Raw genomic sequence first — 21,284 nt, forward strand, 5'->3', positions numbered from 1 at the left:
AAAGAAGCTCATCTGACAAGCCCCAAACCCAAGCAAGGTGGAGAATAGTGACCTTTCCCACAGACAAAACAGAAACACAAAACAGTTCTAAAGTCCTTTTCATCCCGGAACTCAGCATAGCATGGTTCTCCATACATGTCTAGGTTTTCAACTCAAGAGACAAAACCCTCTGTTTACTAGGCCTTAAAACAGTAAATACTCTGGGGAATAGCTAAGTCAGGACAAGAATTTATTTTGTATTCACTTGTAAATACAAATTTCATAACTGAAAAAACCAGTTACCTCACCATGAAGCAGATTAAAAAAACCCAACCGAACAACAAAAGACATTATTTGCCTTAATGGACACTACATATAAACTAAAAGGAACAGCTTCTGAACCTCAAAGTTAAAAACTACTGAAACACATTTTGAATGGCTGCTCCTATATGTTCCAAGGAAGGTTACTCAAAAGCCTGTTGGATTGGACTGGGCTCTCCCCTTTGCAGTCATGGTGTCCAAGTCTTTCTAAAGAGAACTAAGATTCACTGATGGCTCCTAGAAGCAGAAGTCAAATTTAAAAATCAGATGCAGACTGCAAAGAAACTATGGGGACTGAAAACAATGTTCATCGTTAATCAAGTGAACAGATACAGATAGGCCTACAATTAGTCTGAGAGCACAAAAGAGCTAAAAATTGTGGTATATTTTAAAATCACCATGAATAACCACCACTTTTTGCCTTGACCTTCTCCCTTTATGCACTTCTTTTTCACGACAGTATGCAACATCTTTTCCACAGCAGTATGCAACGTTTCTGTTTTATTAACAACATTTTCAGCTTATCTGATGTGAATAAACATTAGATTTATGCATTATTAGAAGTGTTGTGATACATAGCTACATTACCTGATTGTTTCCCTGGTCACTAGTTTGACATATGTGGCATATCTTACATCATTTCCATCCATATTATGTCAACATCTTTTCCACAGCAGTATGCAGCCGTGCCCCAAGATACGGCAGTCTAACACATACACACAGAATACAATTACACTGTATGCTCAGTTCTGCATTACTCAAATTGGGTGAAGCGATTTAATTTTCCATTCCATTTATATAGGGAATATGCCCTTGCACTGTCCATGCATGCCTATGCACACTAAACCAGATTTTAGATACAGAAGGTTCGCACAGATGTAATTTGCTTCACTATGAAACAGAGAAAGTCTGATCTTTGATTTGTGAACAATTGGAGTAGCTGTGTCTATTTCTAGTATCTCATTATCACTCACAGCCAGGAAAGGTACTGCATTCCTGCAACTCAAATTTTCTGTAATTTCTGTGCAATCACAAACACTTACTTACAACTATTGGGATTTTACTGTATAGCATAGAACAAGTATGTTGCACTCCCATGGAGGATCTTTGAAGACAAGTATAGAACAGCACACTACTCATCCTCATATATGCTTGCAAATGAGTTTTTCCCCACATTCCAATCAAATAAGTGAAATATTCCCAGTGCTGAAAATAAAGAAGTAAAGCCAAGTGCAATAGTCCAAAGAAGTAAACATTTTCGCTGTTTTGGTTTTGTTTACTTGTTTGATTTTATATTTCTATACAATTGCAAACATTCAGGGTGCTGCAGTAAAACAGAGATAAAATACACCAAAATCCCAAGAGGCATGACAGGGAAATCCAACTACAAGGGTGTATGGGAAATATTAGGTGGGGAGGCCCCACAGGCACGTGCCTGGGCAGCGGCAACTTCCATCAGCAAATGACAAAAGAAGAAAATCCTGCAGCTATCAGAAGTGGCAAAAGAGGAAGCAAGATATGAAAGTTATGAAGGCTGGTCAGCCACATACAGTAGTGGCTGAGGAAAAGAGGGGGCAGTCAACCACACCAGCATGGTTTGAAAAGAGCAGAGCTTACCAACAGAAACAATTCCAGTAAAACAAGTGACAGATGACTAGGGTTTTAAAACAGAATAGATGAGCAAAGGACAGGCTCGAGACATTATAAAGGAAGCTAAGACAATGTGTTGATAACCTGGGTGTGTGTGTGAGCTGATTGGCAGCATGATATGCTCCCTTCTGAAGTATAAATTCTGGCTATTCTACCTCATTAAACACTGGACTCTCTCAGCTTTCACCAGTCTGGGCCTGCTGAAGATATGCACATAAAAGCAGCTATAAGCTTCTCCTCTGTCTTGGCCAGGACGCCAATAAATGACAGTTCTCTTCCATTACATCTTGCAAAACAGCTAACCAAAGTAAGGTACAAACAGCAGGAATTCTACCAAGGCTTAAACAAAATCAGTGATGTCATTGTGCTTGCTAATGTATTAAGAATTTCTATACCTTGTCTTGGTCTTTGTTTTAACCACCCTGATGGCTAGGCTGGTGTCACACTCACAGCCCTGAACAAAACATTGAGTGGAACCCTGCAGCCAGGTCCAGGTTTTCCACTTTGAAGAATTTGCCCAGTTTTCAAAATTAAGCATTTGAAAATACTCCAAAGTTTTCAGTTTGACAAAAGACTTCACAGCACTTCCAGTATTTCAATAATGGTCTCATTCAGTTTGACAAAATCATCCAGTAAAGAGCCAGTATTTGCCACTTACACAGAGAAATCCCAACAACTTTCACAGACAGTGGGATTTTTCATGGGAAAAAGCTAGAAAAGTACTAGCACTGACACCTGCATGTAAACAGAATTGCCTTATTACAATATTAAGAAAAGAAAGAACAACTTTGAAGACAAGATATTGAATGTATTTGTTAGCCCATGCACATAGACATTCCAGCTGTTTGACAGTGGAGGCTATCAGATGCATGACATAATACGGATGGAAATGATGTAAAATATGCCACATATGTCAAACTAGTGACCAGGGAAACATTCAGGTAATGTAGCTATGTATCACAACACTTCTAATAATGCATAAATCTAATGTTTATTCACATCAGATGAAGTGAAAATGTTGTTAATAAAACAGAAACGTGACAGTCCAGAGTTGCCCTTTCTGCAGCCATGACCAAGAATGGTGGTTCCACTCTCCTTTCACTTTTACAGACTTAGGACTTGTGATACTATGAAAAAGGAAGAGCCATCTCCAAACACACTTATTGAGGTGGAGCACATGCCTGCCAGGGGGTACCTGGCTCTCATTCCAACCTGCAAGACAACTGTGCTACTGGGATATATGACTGTAAATACCTGACACAAAGAGGAACTGCAGAATTACACCCATGGTTACACCAGAACAGTCATTTTTTATTTATTTAGAATAAACCAAACCAGGTCGGAAGAGACCTTCAAGATCATCGTGTCCAACCCATCAACCAATCCAACCCACCCAAACAGCTAACCCATGGCACCAAGCACCCCATCAAGTCTCCTCCTGAACACCTCCAATGACAGCGACTCCACCACCTCCTTGGGCAGCCCATTCCATAGCGCAATCACTCTCTCTGTATAGAACTTCTTCCTATCATCCAACCTGAACCTCCCCTGGCGCAAGCCTGAGACTGTGTCCTCTTGTTCTGGTCCTGGCTGCCTGGGAGAAGAGACCATCATCCGCCTGTCTACAACCTCCCTTCAGGTAGTTGTAGAGAGTGATAAGGTCACCCCTGAGTCTCCTCTTTTCCAGGCTGAGCAATCCCAGCTCCCGCAGCCTCTCCTCACAGGGCTTGTGCTCCAAACCCCTCACCAACTTCGTTGCCCTTCTCTGGACTCGTTCCAGCAAGTCAACATCCTTCCTAAACTGAGGGGCCCAGAACTGGACACGGTACTTGAGGTGTGGCCTAACCAGTGCAGTGTACAGGGGCAGAATGACTTCCCTGCTCCTGCTGGCCACACTGCTCTCCAGCCACTCTGACCCCAGCCTGTAGCTCTGCATGGGGTTGTTGTGGCCAATGTGCAGAACCCGGCACTTGTGCAGAACCCGGCACAGTCATCACTGATAACTGAATGACAACTAACCTCTTAGGATCTGACTGCTTAGCTCCTGCAACAAAGCAGGTCTTCATGAGAATGGGAAGCATCTAAGGGTAACCCAGGGAACCCAAGTGTAACACTCTGCCAGGATGGGTCAATGTGATGACAACACCTTACCAAAGCTATCTCATATGATACGATAATCATATTAAAAAGAAATTAGGGACTATTAAACAGAACAGGGAACAGTCGAATAAGTAGCATCACTTCAACCTGTAGTGATTTGGGATTATTTCTATGTGGGTGGAGAGAGGCTGTATAGTTCTGGTGGCTGCCTCTTAGCTCTGGTGGCTTCCGCTTAGGAAACAGTGAATCACTATTCTAGGAGACTAGGAATGAAGCAATAAACCAACAAAAAGAAGGGGACATACAAGGAGAACCATAAATGTACATTTAGGGAAAAAAACACACTGAGAAAGACCAACAACAAAAGGTCTGAGGAATGAATTTTTCAACTGGCTACACTAAAACCTTAGGAGACACAGTAGTAAACAAGTTACAGGACCCACTTAATCTTTGAATACCTGAAACATGAGGACATGAAGGTACTGAAATAGTTTTGCATACCAGCAGAACCACCAGACCCTCACACTTGGGATCTTCTCCCTGTCTTGCCTCTCCATCCCAACTCACCCTGAGAAAACTCCCAAGAGGTTAAAAATTTACAGTGAGAATAACAAGGGGAGCTTTCCTTTTGCTGATGGTAAGCATGGAACTAAATACATACAAATACCTGCACACTGGGAACAAGTCTCTTCCCATCCTTCCCTTAGGAACAACAATAAATCCAATGTCTAATGCCCCTTAATTTTTAATACTCCTCTGCACCATAAAATCTCGTCTATTAATCTGTCAAATGCCTCCTTAAATGCACTGCTTAAGTGCTCTGGCCTGACTATCTTGACAGACAAACCTGTTGTCAAATAATCTGCTAGGAAAGAACATTTTCACTCTTATCACACCTATTGGATAGCTAAAGCATCTAGCCAAGTATTGCAGACAAAATTCTGACAAAATTCAACAAGTTATATTACAGTTCTGTCTGAATTACATTTATATCATACAGATTTTCAACATGTTGCAAAATAACAACCATGATCTAAATCAGAAAGAGGAAAAGAAGAAAAGAAGCCCCTTTCTTTCAGTCTAATTTGCTGGATATACACAAAGTTAACCAGAAATCACTCTTTTAAATCAGTACTTTACTGCTCTCCTCTGACTCTTTCAGAGGAAGGAGATAAATTCTGCTTAAATACAGGAATACATACTGAAATTGAAACAAAGAGGGAAGGAGGGATAGTTTTGTGCTCCTAGATGTACTATCACCACATTTTTTTTCCCCCAGACTAATTATATTTCAACTGGTTGGTATCTACCCAACCCCAAAAATATATTCAATATAATAACAATTTTTACAAGATGTCCTGGAAGGGCAGCCCTGTTTAAGGGTTATATATTTGACTGGATCAGAGATTTGCTGCTGCACAGAGGAAACAAAGTGCCTTTGACAGTGTAACCTTGGAGTGGTAAAGCCCAGCAAGATGAGGTTGATCTGTATGCAGATGTTAACTAGCAATTTCCCAGGTTTCAGCCATCACTTTGATGTGAAGCACTCAAGCAATTTTAATGCTAATTTTGTCAAGTTTGTGCTATACATTTATCTCAAGTACATACAAATGGGTCAGTGCAAACACTTGAGCAGTCCAGGAACCATGCATCATTAAGCAGGGCTCCCAGGTCAGTCCATGAAGCTTCAGCTCTTTAATCATGTGAATGGACTTGAAGGTTGGGACTGGGAGGGGAAGGAACACTTGGCATGTTGGTCATATAGCAAGCACAGGGATGCTGCGGAAAGTGCTGCTGATAATTCTGTGCCTTCTAGCACGTCTCCTTTGTAGCACTAAGCCATAGTATTCTATGGCTGCTGCACAGCAGAGAAGCCTTTCAACCCTGTTGGAACCAATGACCCAGGCCCAGGAACAGGCAGATCCTAGATGCACCAAGCAGGCACCAAATGAGAAGGGAGAAGAAACAGTGGCAGAGGGCTACCAATATTCAACTCACAGGCACTGCAATGGGAAAGCATGAGGCAGGTGCCAAAGAAGTGAAATTTCATTTGTTTGAGTTAAGATATACTTTTGATTCTGAGTTTTCCACCCCCCTCAGAGCAGAATTATCTGCTTACAGGAGGGTTTCACATCTTATTAAAACTTTTATGGGACAAAGGGGACATCATAAGGGACATCAGAGAAACAAGAATACCTTATCACCACTTTTATGCAACCTCAGTATCACACGTCAAATGCAGATTCAACTTTTGTACTCAGTGGTTTCTAATCCCCTGGCCCCAGGAAGATTTTGGTATTCATCTTTTAAGGACCTTCCTAACAGAATCCCACACAGCAGAACTCTACAAGTAAGTTCCATGTAAAATCATTATTTACCTCCTCTGCTTCTGGTAATAATTTAAGAAATTCATGCAGCAGTTCAGAACTATAGGGCTCACTTCTTCCACGATAAATATCTTCAATGATGGATTCAGCAGACCTTGAAAAAACAATTGAGCACACACATTTCTAACACTTGCAGGGTGAATAGTTACATGAATGGAAAAAAAGAAACCATACATGCCTGGGCTACTCAAAGTGATCAATGCTTTTACTGAAGGGCAAATGATCCTGTGAACATCACCAGCTGAATAAAGATATCATTGAACCAGCTTGCTTTTAAAAAAATAACTAGAAATTCCTCAGCCCTTTCTATTCATTCTTTACAAAGAAAGGAAGGCAATGAAAACCACTTATCATGCAGTATTACAAGAGCTATAAAGGATTCCCTTATATACACCTGAAAAATCACTTGTAGCAAACTCTCATAATGGCTCAAATCTAAACATACTAGAAAACCAAATTATGAAATGCAGTTACTTTGGCAAACCTGTGCAGAACTGTAAACTCTGCAAAGAACAGAGCAAAACAGACAAAATATTTGCTGAGAACTACAAAGGATTTAACACATCTACAGCTTGCACTAGCTGCATGGAAAAAGATCAAATCTTACTTTTTGAATTGTTTGAGAAATATCCCAATGTTCATACTCCTTTTTGCATCCAAAATGGAAACCTGAGAGAGAAAGCAAGAGAGATTAATCTACCACTACCTAAGAAAATACCACATGATGCAGAAGTAATTTCTTATATTGCAATCTGTAGATGATTGTTGGCAACTGCCACCAAACTGCAGGCCAAATGAATAGACAAGAGTTACTTCTTATCAACAAAGATAATGTATTACAGAACTAGTTTTTACCAGGGAAATACACAGCACATCCATACCTTTATTAAGTGAAGCAAAACCCCAACCCCTTAGTAACATTTAAAGAAGAATGAAATCACAATAGATTCTATTTCATTACAAAATAAAATAATTCTTCTTGCTTATTTCATAATGAGGCTCCTGAAAAATGTTGCTTATCAAGTAATACGCTGTACTGCACTCTGAGACCCCAGTTAGTGAGCACTACACTTCAAACCCCCTATTTTTCAGAGTTTTCAGTTTGTAGCGCACAAGACCCTTAATGGGAAGGTCGTGAGTTCAAGCCTGCAGTGGGCAGTGGTGTCCTCCCTACTCTAGTCAGGAGGTCTGTGGTGACAGGTTGGACTCGATGATCTTTGAGGTCCCTTCCAACCTTAGGAGTACTGAATACTTAGGTGGGTTTTCTAAGCAGAGGTCAGTATGCACTCCATTTAATTCATGCCAAGTAATAGCTGTGCTGATCCAGAGGAAGATAAGTAGGTCCACCTTGAATCAAAACCTGAGACATATAAGGCTCAAATCTGTTTGCTTTATCTAGAAGTTAATAGAAACCCATAACAAAACAGCAGCCTCCCTCCACTTCGTGTTTTTAAGGTGAATTGCAGTATCATCTTACGTGTACAGTTCTGAATAATGTGCAGAAGGAGGTGGGTTCCCCCCTCCCCCATTTTATAAACTTTTAAATGAAAGTGATATTTCTTTTTACACTAGCTTTCCTTCCTATTACAACGCACAAGTTCAAATCTGAGATGTTTGCCCTGTTTTAGCAAATTATGTCCTTAAGGTTAAAATTTTACCCCAGCGGTTTTGGTGATAATAGGTACAAGTCATGAGATTTACAAGGGCAAGAGAATTGTTTCACACTACCAGCGACACCTGACTGCCACAATAAAAAACCTCAGTACACACAGATGTTCAAGACTGCTGTTGGACTCACATGATGTTTGAGGGTTTGAAAACTGGAAAGGTGTCTTGACCTCTGTGCCAGTGCACAAATTAGAAATACATAGAGAAATGCAATGTTTGCCTTATCACAAAACTGAATTAGCCTGCAGTCAGCAGGTGACAGTGAAAATACAGGCATATGAATGTGCTATCCTCAACATAAACCCAGCAGACAGCTTCCTCAGCTGCTGTGAAAGAGAGGATCAAGTATTAAAATTTTCTGACATTTTTGGAGTTTTTTCTCTTCCAAACCCAGCAAAGACTAGAAAACACAGGAAATACCAGTGTATCAGTTTTAATTAGATAATTGCTAGCATGAAGCCCTTAAGTTTTAGCATGTGCAGAGATAAGAGGACAGATTGTGGTTTATTCCCCTGTTATCTTAGGAGCTGAGAGTTCCCCCAACAGATCATGAGGGGAAAGTCCTTAACATAAGACAGGTTCAACTATCTCTCCCCTTAAAATATCTAATCTTTTTCAAATGCTTTACAGCAGGGACCTCTCACTGACCTCTCAAACTGCAGCTTCAATTTCCAATTGCTCTGGTCACTCCTAATTCTCTGATTTCTACGCACAAGTTTAAGCCTTTAAGCGTTGCCATTCTGATTCGGCTTTTTGTTTGTGGGAGGGTTTTTGGCAGGGTTTTTTTGGTAGTTTTTGTTTGGGTTTTTTTTGAGGGTGGTGCTTTGTTGGGCTTGTTTTTTTCTCCCCCTTTGTTTTTTAAAGCATATTAACAGTTAACCTTCTGTAGGTATTATTTTCAGTTGCAGTCCACAACTGTTACAGTAAGAGTGACCACAAGCTGGGTAAACCTTTGGTTTCCATGGCAGATCTCAGATTCAGATTTACAGTACAACCTCAGCAAAAGCAAAGATTTTTTTTGGTTTTTTTTAACATCTTCCCTTGAAGAAAAGCAACAGATGGCCACATATACAGCTGCATTTGTCTTACCAGGCCAACATAAAAATGTCATAGCTGTTCTTAATTACAAGGACCTTACACACACACACACACACACACTTCTTCCTCTGTATACAACTATACTCTTCTATTTATTCTGACTTCTTGTTCAAGTACACAACCAAAAGACATGGCTCAGTTTCTGATCCTGGTTGCTTGATGTCCACTTCAAGATTATAAAATGTGTTTGAAAAAGATGTCATTATGTAACTCCCTTCAAAGAGTTTCTAGGTGGCAGAGTGAAGACAAAAGGGGAACCTGGCAGATACTCTATAAATACAAGTTGCTACTTTTTGCACACAAATGCAGTATCTACCATCTCACATTCAGCTGCATATTGAGTTTCATAATCTCAGCCTTAACATCTGTTTGTAATGTGTACTCTTCTTCCCCACTGAGCTTTCATTTGATTTTGTCCTTGCAAGAAGCTGTCTGCACCAAGTTGTTGATTTTTACCCTTTAAACATTACCTTAGCTTTTTATAAATTCTTCTCAGTCTGCTCCTATCTTCTGTTCAAACACACCTTTGGCACTGGTGTCGGCACAGCATGTTCCACATCTCTGTTTGCCACCTTAAGAGGTCTTGAAGTGCTGTCCACCAGTAATACCCTTGGTCTTCATGACTCAAAAACATACACTGAACTGTAATCAAAGAATTAAGAGCAGGCTTTCCTAATCTTGCTGGGATTCTCCATACCAAAGAAAACTCTCATACAGTTTCTTATTATTTACTTCAGATAAATTCAGGAGAGCTTTCCCCACTGTCATCTTCTTCAACTATCCTGACAGAGAAAACTATTAAATTTTTGTTCATCCTATTCTGGAAATATTACATTTCTCTCAGATACTTTGCACCATCTCAGTACCTGCACTTTGCCAACAAATGCAAGTGTCACTGCCCTACAAACCTGCCATCCCTCCTTCAGAAACAGCTCAATCTTTGAAACAAGGACAGATGATTCGCTCATGAATCTGCTTCTCATCACCATACCACCCAACTCAGTGTTTTTCTGAAATTTGCAGCAGGCACAGACCATGCAGGGTAGTAATAGCAATGGTTTGACAACTATTAATCCACTACTGAAATACCTGCTGATTTAGATGCATTAAGGAAAGGGGAAAACTAACTTGAGTACCACAGGAAGACTACTTCAGAACTCTGACAAATTTGCAATCAGTGCAAAAGATTCAGAGCAGTGTTCTGGGTGACACAAAGAGCCCCAGATCAACACTGACTTTGCAGTGACTGCAGAAGTGCAATAGGAGTTCCCTGCCATAAGATTGCCAGTGAGGAACAGGAACTCAACAAAATGGATTTATGAGAGATTACTGAAAGCTAAACATTGTTATGTATTCTCTGGATAAGAACAACAGGGTTTCACATGGTGGGATACTGTTTAACAAATTACAGCAAGCATGCACCAGCCCAGTGGAGCAGGCTCTGTGCTGGAGGTTAGGAAGGATATAAACAGTTTCCTGCTTCAACTTCCACTTCACTGCACAACACACTAACCATCACTGCTGAGTTTAATGCAGTGCCTGGAGTGGTTAAGGAAAGATGCACTTCCACAGTGTGACAGAGTGAATTCAGCAGTTTACTACAGGGTTATCCCACTCCATGTCATCTTTCATTGTCACATTCCTAGCCTGCTCTTTCCCTTTGGAGGGGACTGCTACTCATCTCATTGTTTTTTTGCTGTGTTAGTAAGGTGGAATGAGCATCTGATCCAGCACACGGGAAACAGAGTGGGGGGATGTCTAGGAGAGGGGATAAGAGATATTCCTTTTCTCTCCAGCACACAAGTAGGGTGAGGTGGGGGACAGAAGTAGAGGAACAGTTTGATGGAGAAATCAAGACCAGCACCCCTGGTTGGTAACTAGCTGTTCTGTCCACTCTGATGCCAGGCTAGCTATAGCCTAGATGAGCGTATGTTGTGCCATACTGTGACACTCCTAAAGGAAGGGGAAAGTAAATGGGCATATAAACTTAACTCTACACCCCTATTTTTTCAGAGGCTTAAATTACATGAAACCACAGGACAAATTAAACCTTTAGCCAAGAAAACATGTTAATTAACCTCCTAAGGGTTTGGGGAGTGATTGTTTACAAAAAGGAAAGCATTTGCTCTAGGGGTGACTCAAATCTCAAAAGGGACTTCTGTTTATAGAATGGCTTTGGCTGGAAGGGACCTCAGAGATCATCTACTCCAACCTCTCTGCCACGGGCAGGGACGCCTCTCAACTAGACTCAAGGAGATGTGGAGTCCCTGTCTCACCCCCTGCCAGTGTTCCTCCTGCTGGCCTTTCTGCGAGCACTCTCCACTGAAAACCGCCTTTTTGACACAAAAAGATCAGTCACTAGGTAGTTGTAACTCCTTACATTTGGACACCATGATTGTTCTACTCCTCCTGACCTGGGATTCAACAACCTGAGTTAGATATCTAGATTTTCTGTCTAAATCAGTAAAGAGGGAAGAATTAAAAAGGACATGCAGCATTGTAAGCTCCTACACAAAAAGAGAGAGCTTCATCCAAAACTTACGACTTCATACTGAACAGTGGTATCTGGAGAAGGTATGAAACTCCTATTTCCACCACAGTCTCTGGGGGATACCCTCAACACTGGAGAGTCACTCTTCACTGCTGTCACTGAAGATATGCCACTGCAGCAAGAGGAATGCCACTGAGCCAAAAGAGCAGACTCTCCAGCCATGCACATCTGTATAGCTCTCTGGACATGTGCTGGTTGCACAGCTTTGGATCTACGCAACACTTGAATTCATGCACTTGAAGTTTTCTTGAAATTCTGTTCTTGACCTACTAAGATGACCTACCTAAGGAGACTAATCCCACTGTTTAATTTTTAAAGAACATTTCTCAATGCTAGACCATAAAGCACTATCTAAAATTACCTGTGTTTTACACAAAAGGAATAGAGGTACAGAAACACAAACTACCTTTCACCACAAGGCTGGCAATGCAGCCAGGAACAGAACTACAGGTTCCTCACCCCTACATTAATGTGCTCTCCACAAGGCCACCAAATAACCACCACGGGTTAAAGCAAGCGAGCAACAGCCAACAGCACTGATGACGGAAATTACTAACATGCCTATGCCTCCAATCTCCATACTCCTGCTGAATGCTGGCACTAGTAACATCAAGCATGTGAGCTGTTGCATATCTGTGCTTCCACACTTCCAGTAACATATAGCTCTTTGGGATTATCTCCTTCCTAAGCAGCTAGTACTACAAAGTCCATTAACTCACAAGGAGTTGCTCATCACTGTCTGACACACTGCTGTGTCACATTTGAGGAAGCTTAGCAACAGAGTTGAACATTTTGTCACCTAAGTAGCATAACTCAAGTCAAATCCTGTTGCCTCACTGCCTGCCACCTACAAAGACAGCCTGAGAGCCCTGAGCCAGGATGGAGAGGCATCACGCAGTAGAGATGCACTGTAACAACCTATCAGCTCCAGACGGATGTACCAAAACATTAACTTGAAGCAAGGCAGGTTTTGTTTTCTTGAAGAAACTCTTGTTTGGCAGATCTGTAATTTTAATCTTAAGCTCGCCAGGATGCCCTTGAGTTTCAAGCTGTACATGAAAATGCATGAGTGCTGTAGCATGCTGAGGCCTTCTCCACACCTGCTACTGAACACCAGGGACCACATTCAGTTTATGAAGCTTATCATAGTTTTACTAGAACTAGATCTTCATTACATAGTAGTTCTGAAAGGAGGAGCTTCTAAGGAAACACAGGAGGCCAGAGTTGTGTACATGTGTACACAGCACAGGAAGTCCACTCACTGCAATCCTGATTTGAAGATGAACATAGCCTGAAAATAATGCAGAGGTTAATGACTACATCTGATGATGGTCCTAATTACTCCTTCCCCACGTCAGGGCTTCAGAGTCTGCAATACACATACCTCTTTTAAACCCCTTGTTTTGGCCTATGTATAACATATATTGGTTTCACACCTTGCCCCTGTCAATCTTATTTTGACATCTTCTGAATCCTGTAGGATAATAACTTCAAGTCCCTGTTTTCTCACTAAAAACTGATACATTGTTGTATCTCTTGATACCACACCCTCTGTATTTTGTTTATAAGCTAACATGTACCTAGACACACACCAGTCATTAAATCTGCATGTCAACCTTCCAATTACTTCACAGAAAGATCACTTGAGACAATTCAATTTAGGCTTCACAAAGAGCCTGTCTATAAATCAGGATTAGGAACTAGAAAAGCTACTTATCAGTTCACCAGAGGGTGTTTGAACCTGGAAGTGCCTACTATATACTTTCCAATACAACAACAGAAATCAGTAACAATCTTCAAACCTTCTTGAAAGTTTATTTTAGCATCCAGAAAAAGCAGGATAAATGAAATAAAGTTTTCATTAGAAGGAAAGTATGGTTTATAAAAGCTGAAACTTTAAAATTGTCTCAATTAAATATCAAGTTCTCTTGATCAGTATGTTATCATTTATTTCCTTGCCGTCATGTTGGTACTTCTCTTCTCTGGGATATCAAGGGCATATACAGCATTAACATTTGCAATAGGATTCTTTTCCCTCCCACCCGGTACATGTTCATATGGAGAACATTTTGCTTGCAAAAAAGACACAGTGGAACAGCTGAAGAGAACAGAACACAACGGCTATCCAACAAGAGGAAAAAGACATGCCTTCACCTCTTACTATGTATTGGTATTCAACACGTCATCAAATCACAGCACTTGCCAAGTCAAAACAATAAACCACTGCAAGCTCTTCGAAAAATAAACGTGTCCACTAAAACAAAGAGTTAATCCTCCCTGTTGTTCCCCTCTACTTCAAATCAAGACAAATTTGCCTTAAGGATGAAGCATGACAGAGAGAGAGATGAAGGCAAATCACAATTCAAGTCAGTTCCTATGGCATTACAAAAGAGGGTTTACTTGAGTTCTTACCTCCTCTTTAGTCTCTTTAAACGAAGACTTTAAAGATCGACTTCGGAGGTCTTGGGGCTTTGTTTCTTCCTGCTGCCCAAAAAGTTCCTCTATAGTCTTTGTATCAATCTGATACTGTGATCTTGCAGCAATTGTCCAGATGTTGTTTTTACCACGGACTTGTTCTTCAGGGATAGTTTTCCAGAAAAAGCTCCGTATTCGTTTTTTTTTGCCATGGCTGTCATGCCCATTTATTAGCTGTGGTGGCAGAGGTACGCTTGGCCCAGGCAACGGAGGAGGAGGGGGTGGTGGGGGCGGCATCCCTGGGGGAGGTGGAGGGGCTGGGGGTGCCCCTGTGAGGGGACATGGCAGAGGGGGCGGTGGTGCTTCAGGCTGAGCAAGTTGAGATGCTGTCGTGTCCTCATTCATTAATCCTGTTGTAACTGGAATAGCCCCATTTTCTTTGTCATTGACCAAGGAGAAACAATTCATAACATGCATTTTATGTCCTCTCCGAAGAGGAGAGTGTTACTTCCTTAGAGCAGTTTGAAACATTGAATAGCAAGTGCAGCAGCAACTGATACCACACTCTCTCAAACTCTAGTCTGCCAGCAACAGCAACACGAGAGGGGACTGTACCATCTTCGCAACCTACAACAAAGGACAATAGGGAGACTCAGATCAGAGACACTGAGTATTGTCCCTTGTACTGAAAAGACATTAAAATTAAGGTGTATCAAGTTTTTAATCCAGAAAAGCAATTCAGTGAATCAAAAGTCTTTCCCAGGGTAATTGTATAAAATTTATCCACACCATGATTTCAAACAGCTATAAGTACTTGGACTCCAAAAACATATACAAAAATAAAGGTACCTCCTAAATCTAAATCATCCACAGTGTTTCTGAAACCCACCTATTACAGTTCGGTGCACTTTTGTAAGAGAATATATTTATCTCAAATTATTAAAACAAATATTATTCCACTTCTAATCTTGAGGGTTTTTTTTTAAAGGTGATTACACACAGTTGGGAAATGTTAAGTACTAACTATGGTGGTGGACTAACTGGACCACACAGACCGTGTTTGAATCCTTTTAATTCATGAGTTAAGTCCAAGCTACATTAAAATAATGAACAATATGTCGAAGATTTAACAATCTAGTCTATTGTACTGCTCTTTTGCCTTCATGTTTTTCACACAATTGTCAATAAGGGAAAAACAGCCTGCAGTCCCTAAACTCTCTGTATTTACTGAGCATAAACTTACAATATTTAGTTGTGCTTTATCATTACTGGTCTAATTACACCACCTCCCAAAATGCTCTAAGATAGGAAAGACCACAGTTTGATGAAGCTGCCCCACATAATTTGCTTCAGTGTCTCGGTTAACACAGCTGGTTCAGACTGGAACAGTAACCCACACATCCTAACTAGAGTACATACACAAAGCTTTAACTATTTAGGGAAGCTTTTACATCTGGATTACCTCATGAAGAAGCTTAACAGGAATGGCTATAGTTTTGAGCAACCTCTCTTATGTGGTCACCAACTAAATGAAGTTGCTGATACTGACAGTAAATCTTCAAAACTTCTGCAAAAAGCACAGTTTTGACAAACCAGGTCTATTAAAACATATTTACTTCATAAGTCTCACAGAACACAAATAAAGGCATTTCAAATAAAGACCAATGAAGAATTCCATGGTTCTAATGAAATTTGCAAATTATCTCAAAAACCCCTCAGAAATTAGCAGAAAAACCAGAGATACCACTCAATACAAGTTTAGATTGAAGAAAGATAGCCTCTGAACAAAAATCAGTCATGGGAAACCTCAACAGAAAAAGCTGAAGTAATGGACTGGCACAAGAACAATAGCAAATCAGAAATTTGGCACTGATTGAGTTGTACGCCTCTTCAGCAGGGTTCACATAGAGCTAATAGCAACCCAGATCAATTTGACATTGAATAATAGTGATGAAAAACCTTTGCTGTTTTTGCCAGACATCCGTCATTAAGAGTGTAGACAAACAAACAGACACAAGTCACAAAACAAGCCTTAGGGCAAATTCTCTCTTGGTCTGCAAGGACTCAGCCACTCACAGCTTCACTGGAGTCAATGGAAACTGACAAAATGATCCACTGCACCTTCTCTTCTCAAAAGATAACAATTAACTCCTTTTCCCTGCTTCTGATTTTCTAACCCTATAGCATACATCACCAAGGTATTTCCAAGAATAGGAAAAAAAAAAGTCTGTAAAAACCTCTGTGAAGTTTAAGTCATGGTAATGATGGAAAATATGTTAATGGCAGGTTAAAAAGGGGAAGAACTACAAAGAAGTGGATCAGAATAGAAGGTTTCAAATTTAAGGCATCATCAATATCCAGTTGCTATTACAGAGCTCTGTATGTTTGTGTGTCTCCAACCAGGCTCATGATCATAGAGTCAGAGAGGCATAAAAAAAGCAGGTGTGAGGTGGTGGAAAGAGATTAACCACTCAAAGCAATTAAGTGCCGCATTAATTTAAAGAAATATTCAACTAGGAAAAAATGTTTTCCTCCCCACCACTCATTTAAAAATGAAAAATGTATTAGTTACTCTCCCATAATCACAAAGCAGTATTCAACAGTAATTACTTTCAAAGTTGGGTTCCCACAAAGTTTAAAAAAAAAGAAAAAAGGAGACAGACAGACTGACCAAACGAGCATGCACCTATGCAATGTGCAAGAACCTCATTTTGAAATTTCCAATAAATTTAGATGCTTCAAGAAAAATGGGATCAAACCCTAATGAAACAAAGTTGTAGGTGATGAATCATCAGAGTCCCAGCGCTAACACACAAGAGTGGAAAATGACTGATCTCAATCCTGAGGCTTCTGAACTAGACAGGGGACACTCCTAGTGAAAGGAGTGGAGAATGTAAGGGGAAGAAAACATCCCAGCCTAGATGTAAAGATAGATCAATAGATAAAACCGGAAAAACTCTTTTCAAGCCAACCAGTCTTACACTGCTTCAGATGAGGTAACTGTCACCCAGAACCAGGAAAAATCAGCATCTGGAAAGAAGGTGTGAAAGGAAAGGCACAGCATAAAGGTTGGCATTCAGCTGTGTCTTCTGGCAGATAAGCAAGATGCAGGTGACAGAGGTCACCTGCTTGTAAGAGGATGGCAGTCTCAAGTTACCAGATACCTGGAGACTGGTCAAAATTGCCGCCTTCCGCTGCCTCTCAGAGGAGGGACTCGAAGATGCGCCCAGTGCCCCCACCATTATCGTTGGTGGGAGAGGAGAGAAGTTGACAGCCAGGACAAGCCCTGGGCTGCTTGTTGGTATGTGCAGGTGCCTTCCAGTAGGATGCACAGCAAGAGGAGATGGGGAACAACACAGCTGTTTCAACTGCAAACTATAATTTGCCAAGATGCACTGGGACTGAGACGTGTTAACAAAACCCAAGCAAAATGTTAACTCCTAGGGAGCCTCTAAACACTTTTCAAAGGATTAAAGGGAAAAACGAGACACAAGAACAAACATTTAAGATGCCTCAATTACACTTCCTTATTGCATGTTTGTTATCCAAAACATCCCAAGAAGCGCAAGAGCTCTAAAGTAACATCTTCACTGCACGTTTTCATTGTGTCCATATTTGGCATAAAGTATTTTATTTCATTGTCTCATTCATTGTTTCAGCCAACCTAATCTCACTTGGAAATGTATTTCAAAGTTAGAGGGTGGGGACAACTTTCTCCCCAGGTAAGAAGACAAACACTCTAAAGTAATTTGTTTCTTGCAAAAAAAAGGCAGTTGCCACTGAGACAGACATACACTATATTTGCGTACCCAAATTAACAGGTGAAATGCACAGTGCGCTGAAGGGCATTTCATAATTCATACTGCAAGATATAACGCCCTTTAACTTACACTTTATGTTCTTTGCTGCCCACGTTTCTATGTCAGGGCTCCTCCAAATTCTCATGAGAACAACGCCAATCCTGACACCAAAGTCCAACCACACTATTTGGCTGTCTGGGTCTCAACAACAGCAATACAAAAAGGTAAAAGGTGCAACTAGTTGCTAACTGCAGATAAAGGCACTGCTAGCGCTGCCTCAGATAACCAGCCGCTGATCTTGCCAAATCTCATGGGTTACAAAGGAGACACAGCCTGCGCTATCACAGCAACTTAAGCGTTTAACCACTTAATGCATCCAACAACTCTCCCAGCGCGACCGCCCGGCCAGACAGCTCGGGGAAGGAAGCCCAGGCTGTTTTACCCCGCAGCGGGATGAGCAGCAGCCAGAGGGGTGCTCTGCCAAGCAGGGACCTGACGGGTTTTGTCAGGGTGCTCGATTCCAGCTGTTTTTTCGCTTGGGCTCCCAGCGAGTTGCACTCACCTCGCCGCAGGGCAGGGGACGCCAGGAGCGCAGCCCACAGCCTTACCACTGCCACTCTTGCTCGGAAAGCGATCCTAACTTCGTGAGGCCCTTCGACCGATGCCGCAGGCCACGGGGGAGCACCGAGGGCTTTTTGAAGGGAGAGTCCGTGGGAGAGATGCTGCTCCAGCGGTTAGGCTGGACCCAGGGTGCAATCACGACCCGCTCAGTCCGGGCTCCCGCCTGCTCCCAGGCAGGAGCCTCGCTCCCTCACGTCCCGCCCAAGCCGCTGGGCTCGGCCCCGCCCGCAGGGGGCGCCCTTGCGCCCGCCACTCGCCGGCAGGAGCTGCCCGACCACCCCTCGCAGAACCACCGACGGCAGCCGCCAGCTTGGCCCTAGCGGAAAGAGGTGACAGTCCCGGCGGCAGCCCCAGCCTCACCGCACACACCCGCTGTGCGAAACAAGCGGCGGCAGCTCCCGCCCGCTGACAGGGCCGGGCGAAGAGATCAAGGAAACACCGGGGAACACCGAACCCCAGCGTCCCGAGGGGAGAAGCCCTTTCCCCCGGGAGCACTCTGTCCCTCCACGGTCGCTGTAAGGTGGAGGAGGACTCACGCAGGCAACGACCCCGCTGCGCTCCCCAGCCGCGCGCCCCCGGCCCTGCGGAGCCCCCGCCCAGCCAACGAGAGACTCGCGCGGAGTCCCCTCCGCCGCCGCCGCTCACCTCCGCGCCCGCGGGAGCACGCGGCGCCGCGCGCAGCAGAGCCCGGTACCACCACCTCCTCCCATCGCGCCGCGGCCGCGCCGCCGGAGCGGGCAGGGGCGGGGCTGCGCGCTTGCGCGACGCGGGCGGGGCCGCGGCAGGTGACGGCGGCTACGGTGGCGGGCTGCGAGGTCGCACCGGCCTTCGCTCGCGGGATATCGTCGCCCCGGCCTCTTCCATCCGCGGCCGAGGGTACCCAACGCCTGCGCAGGTGGAGGGGAGCCGGCCCTTCGGCACCGGGTGCTGCCGCTGCGGCGTGCGGAGGTGTGTCCCCGGTGGGTTTCGGTCCAGACAAGCTCCGATGGGTATATAAACGTACGTATAGTTTACCAGGTGCTCTCATGGCCATCCCTACAAGGAAGAGGGCAGGGGTGCTAGGAGCCACTATCTCGCGTGGAACAAACATGGTAGAATTTCCCTTTAATCCAACCCTGACTGAAGCCTTTGTCCTCTGGCCTCAGTCCCAGGCAAGTATCCCCTTTTCCCATCCCAGTTCCCACCGCCCCCTCACCCCGGCACTAGCTGCTGGGTCAGGGGAGCAATCCTGTAGGAGCAGGCCGGCAAGAGGATCAAGCCAGCACACTTTAGGAGCCCCTGCTGGCAGTGTCTCCGAAGCGGACAGTGTAAAACAACTATAGACAACTGTTAAGAGGTGACCACAGCCCTGGGTTATGTTGTGCATGCAGCTCAGAGGACTTCTGGACACCTAAAAGCCAAAGCGTCATCCACAGATGATACAACAAACAAACGCTGCTCTAAAATACTTTGCCAAAATAAAACCATTTTTGCACGAAGAGTAAAGGTAAAGAAGTTCACTCATGTAAATAGTGAGAGCTGTTACAAACAAACACAACCCCCTACACCTCAACATTGCTTTTTACATGAGGTCAATTCAGAGGCAAAATCAGAAACTGTCCTGAGGTGGGAGAGAGAAAAGCCTCACTTCTAGCCGTGCACAATCATCCACCGGAGCTTGAGCTGAGTATACCAGAGAGAAAGTAATACCTTGGCACGACCAGATGTGGGCAGGCAGGAGCACTGAAATGTGTCTCATCTTGGTGTGAAGTGACTAACCTGCGCACTGCTGTCTCTGCCCAGGGTTCAGAAGTCAGGAACCAGAGGAAGAGTGAGAAGCCAGGCAGCCTCTTCTGGCCCCAGACCTAGAACCCAGGCTCATGTAACCTCAACAACCACCATCCTGGCTTACAGTTCTGCAGCCACAAATCTGACCTACTGGTCTGGCCACACAGCCTGAGTCATTCAATTAAAAAAAAAAAGGGAAAATTTAAGGAATGCAATGCCAGAATCTGTTCATTTGTGCTCAAAATTCACCGAGTGAAAATGGTCCAGCTGCAGGAAATGGCAATTCATCTCATGCCACACATCTCCACTTGGCAGGGTCAGCAGCAGCTGCAGAGGACATGTTCAGCTTTGAGCCAGCACAGACATTCCTAGAGAGTGTCAGGTCACTCCTGAGGTCATCAGCAAGGAAGTGCATTGCTGCATGGACTGTAGCTGCTTGTGTTGGAACCAAAGAAACATTGCTTGCTAGTCATGAGCATAAATGTTCCCTCAAAAAGACGGAAAAGAGCAAGCCAAACAAGGGACTTGCATAATGGCATTGTGCTAAAATAAAAACAAAACAAAAACCAAACCAAAACCTGAACAGGGCAGCAGAGGACCTGGGCGCCAGTCCAGATGTGAAGCTAAATTCTTAACTTTTCTGGTGGTGTGGGGGTTTTTGTTTTGTTGGTTTGTTTTTACATCAGAACTGTTCTAAAACGTTAGCAAATTGAGGTTTTCAGCTGATTTCTCCCCTCTCTCCATGTCCCCTCCTCCCTCCCTTCCCCCCCCTCCCCCCCCCCACAAAAAAAAGTGAATGCTCAGCAAGCAGATTTTGCCCACATGGCTGAAATAAATCCGAGTTGCAAACAGCTGAAAACAGGTCTTTACAGTAGGAAGTATTAAGCAACTTTAATCATAGCAGCTCCACCTATAATAAGCAACAGT

General features: G+C 43.1%; 1 protein-coding gene across 1 annotated transcript in view; it reads right to left on the reverse strand.

Moving 5' to 3' along the window:
* The window catches only part of FHDC1 (FH2 domain containing 1), a 38,719-nt gene extending 19,407 nt beyond the window's left edge, over window positions 1-19,312 (reverse strand). Inside the window, exons 1-4 of the mRNA XM_068137274.1 lie at window positions 19,236-19,312; window positions 14,167-14,796; window positions 7,045-7,106; window positions 6,429-6,531 (exon numbers count right to left, since the gene is read on the reverse strand). Coding sequence (XP_067993375.1) covers window positions 6,429-6,531; window positions 7,045-7,106; window positions 14,167-14,646 — 645 coding nt within the window. The 5' untranslated portion in view covers window positions 14,647-14,796; window positions 19,236-19,312. The remainder of the gene's footprint in view (window positions 1-6,428; window positions 6,532-7,044; window positions 7,107-14,166; window positions 14,797-19,235) is intronic.
* Window positions 19,313-21,284: the final 1,972 nt, after the last annotated feature.

This window comes from Melanerpes formicivorus, unplaced genomic scaffold (assembly GCF_026170545.1).
Source record: "Melanerpes formicivorus ecotype bairdi unplaced genomic scaffold, bMelFor1.0.p_v2 SCAF_4, whole genome shotgun sequence".
Lineage (NCBI taxonomy): Eukaryota > Metazoa > Chordata > Aves > Piciformes > Picidae > Melanerpes > Melanerpes formicivorus.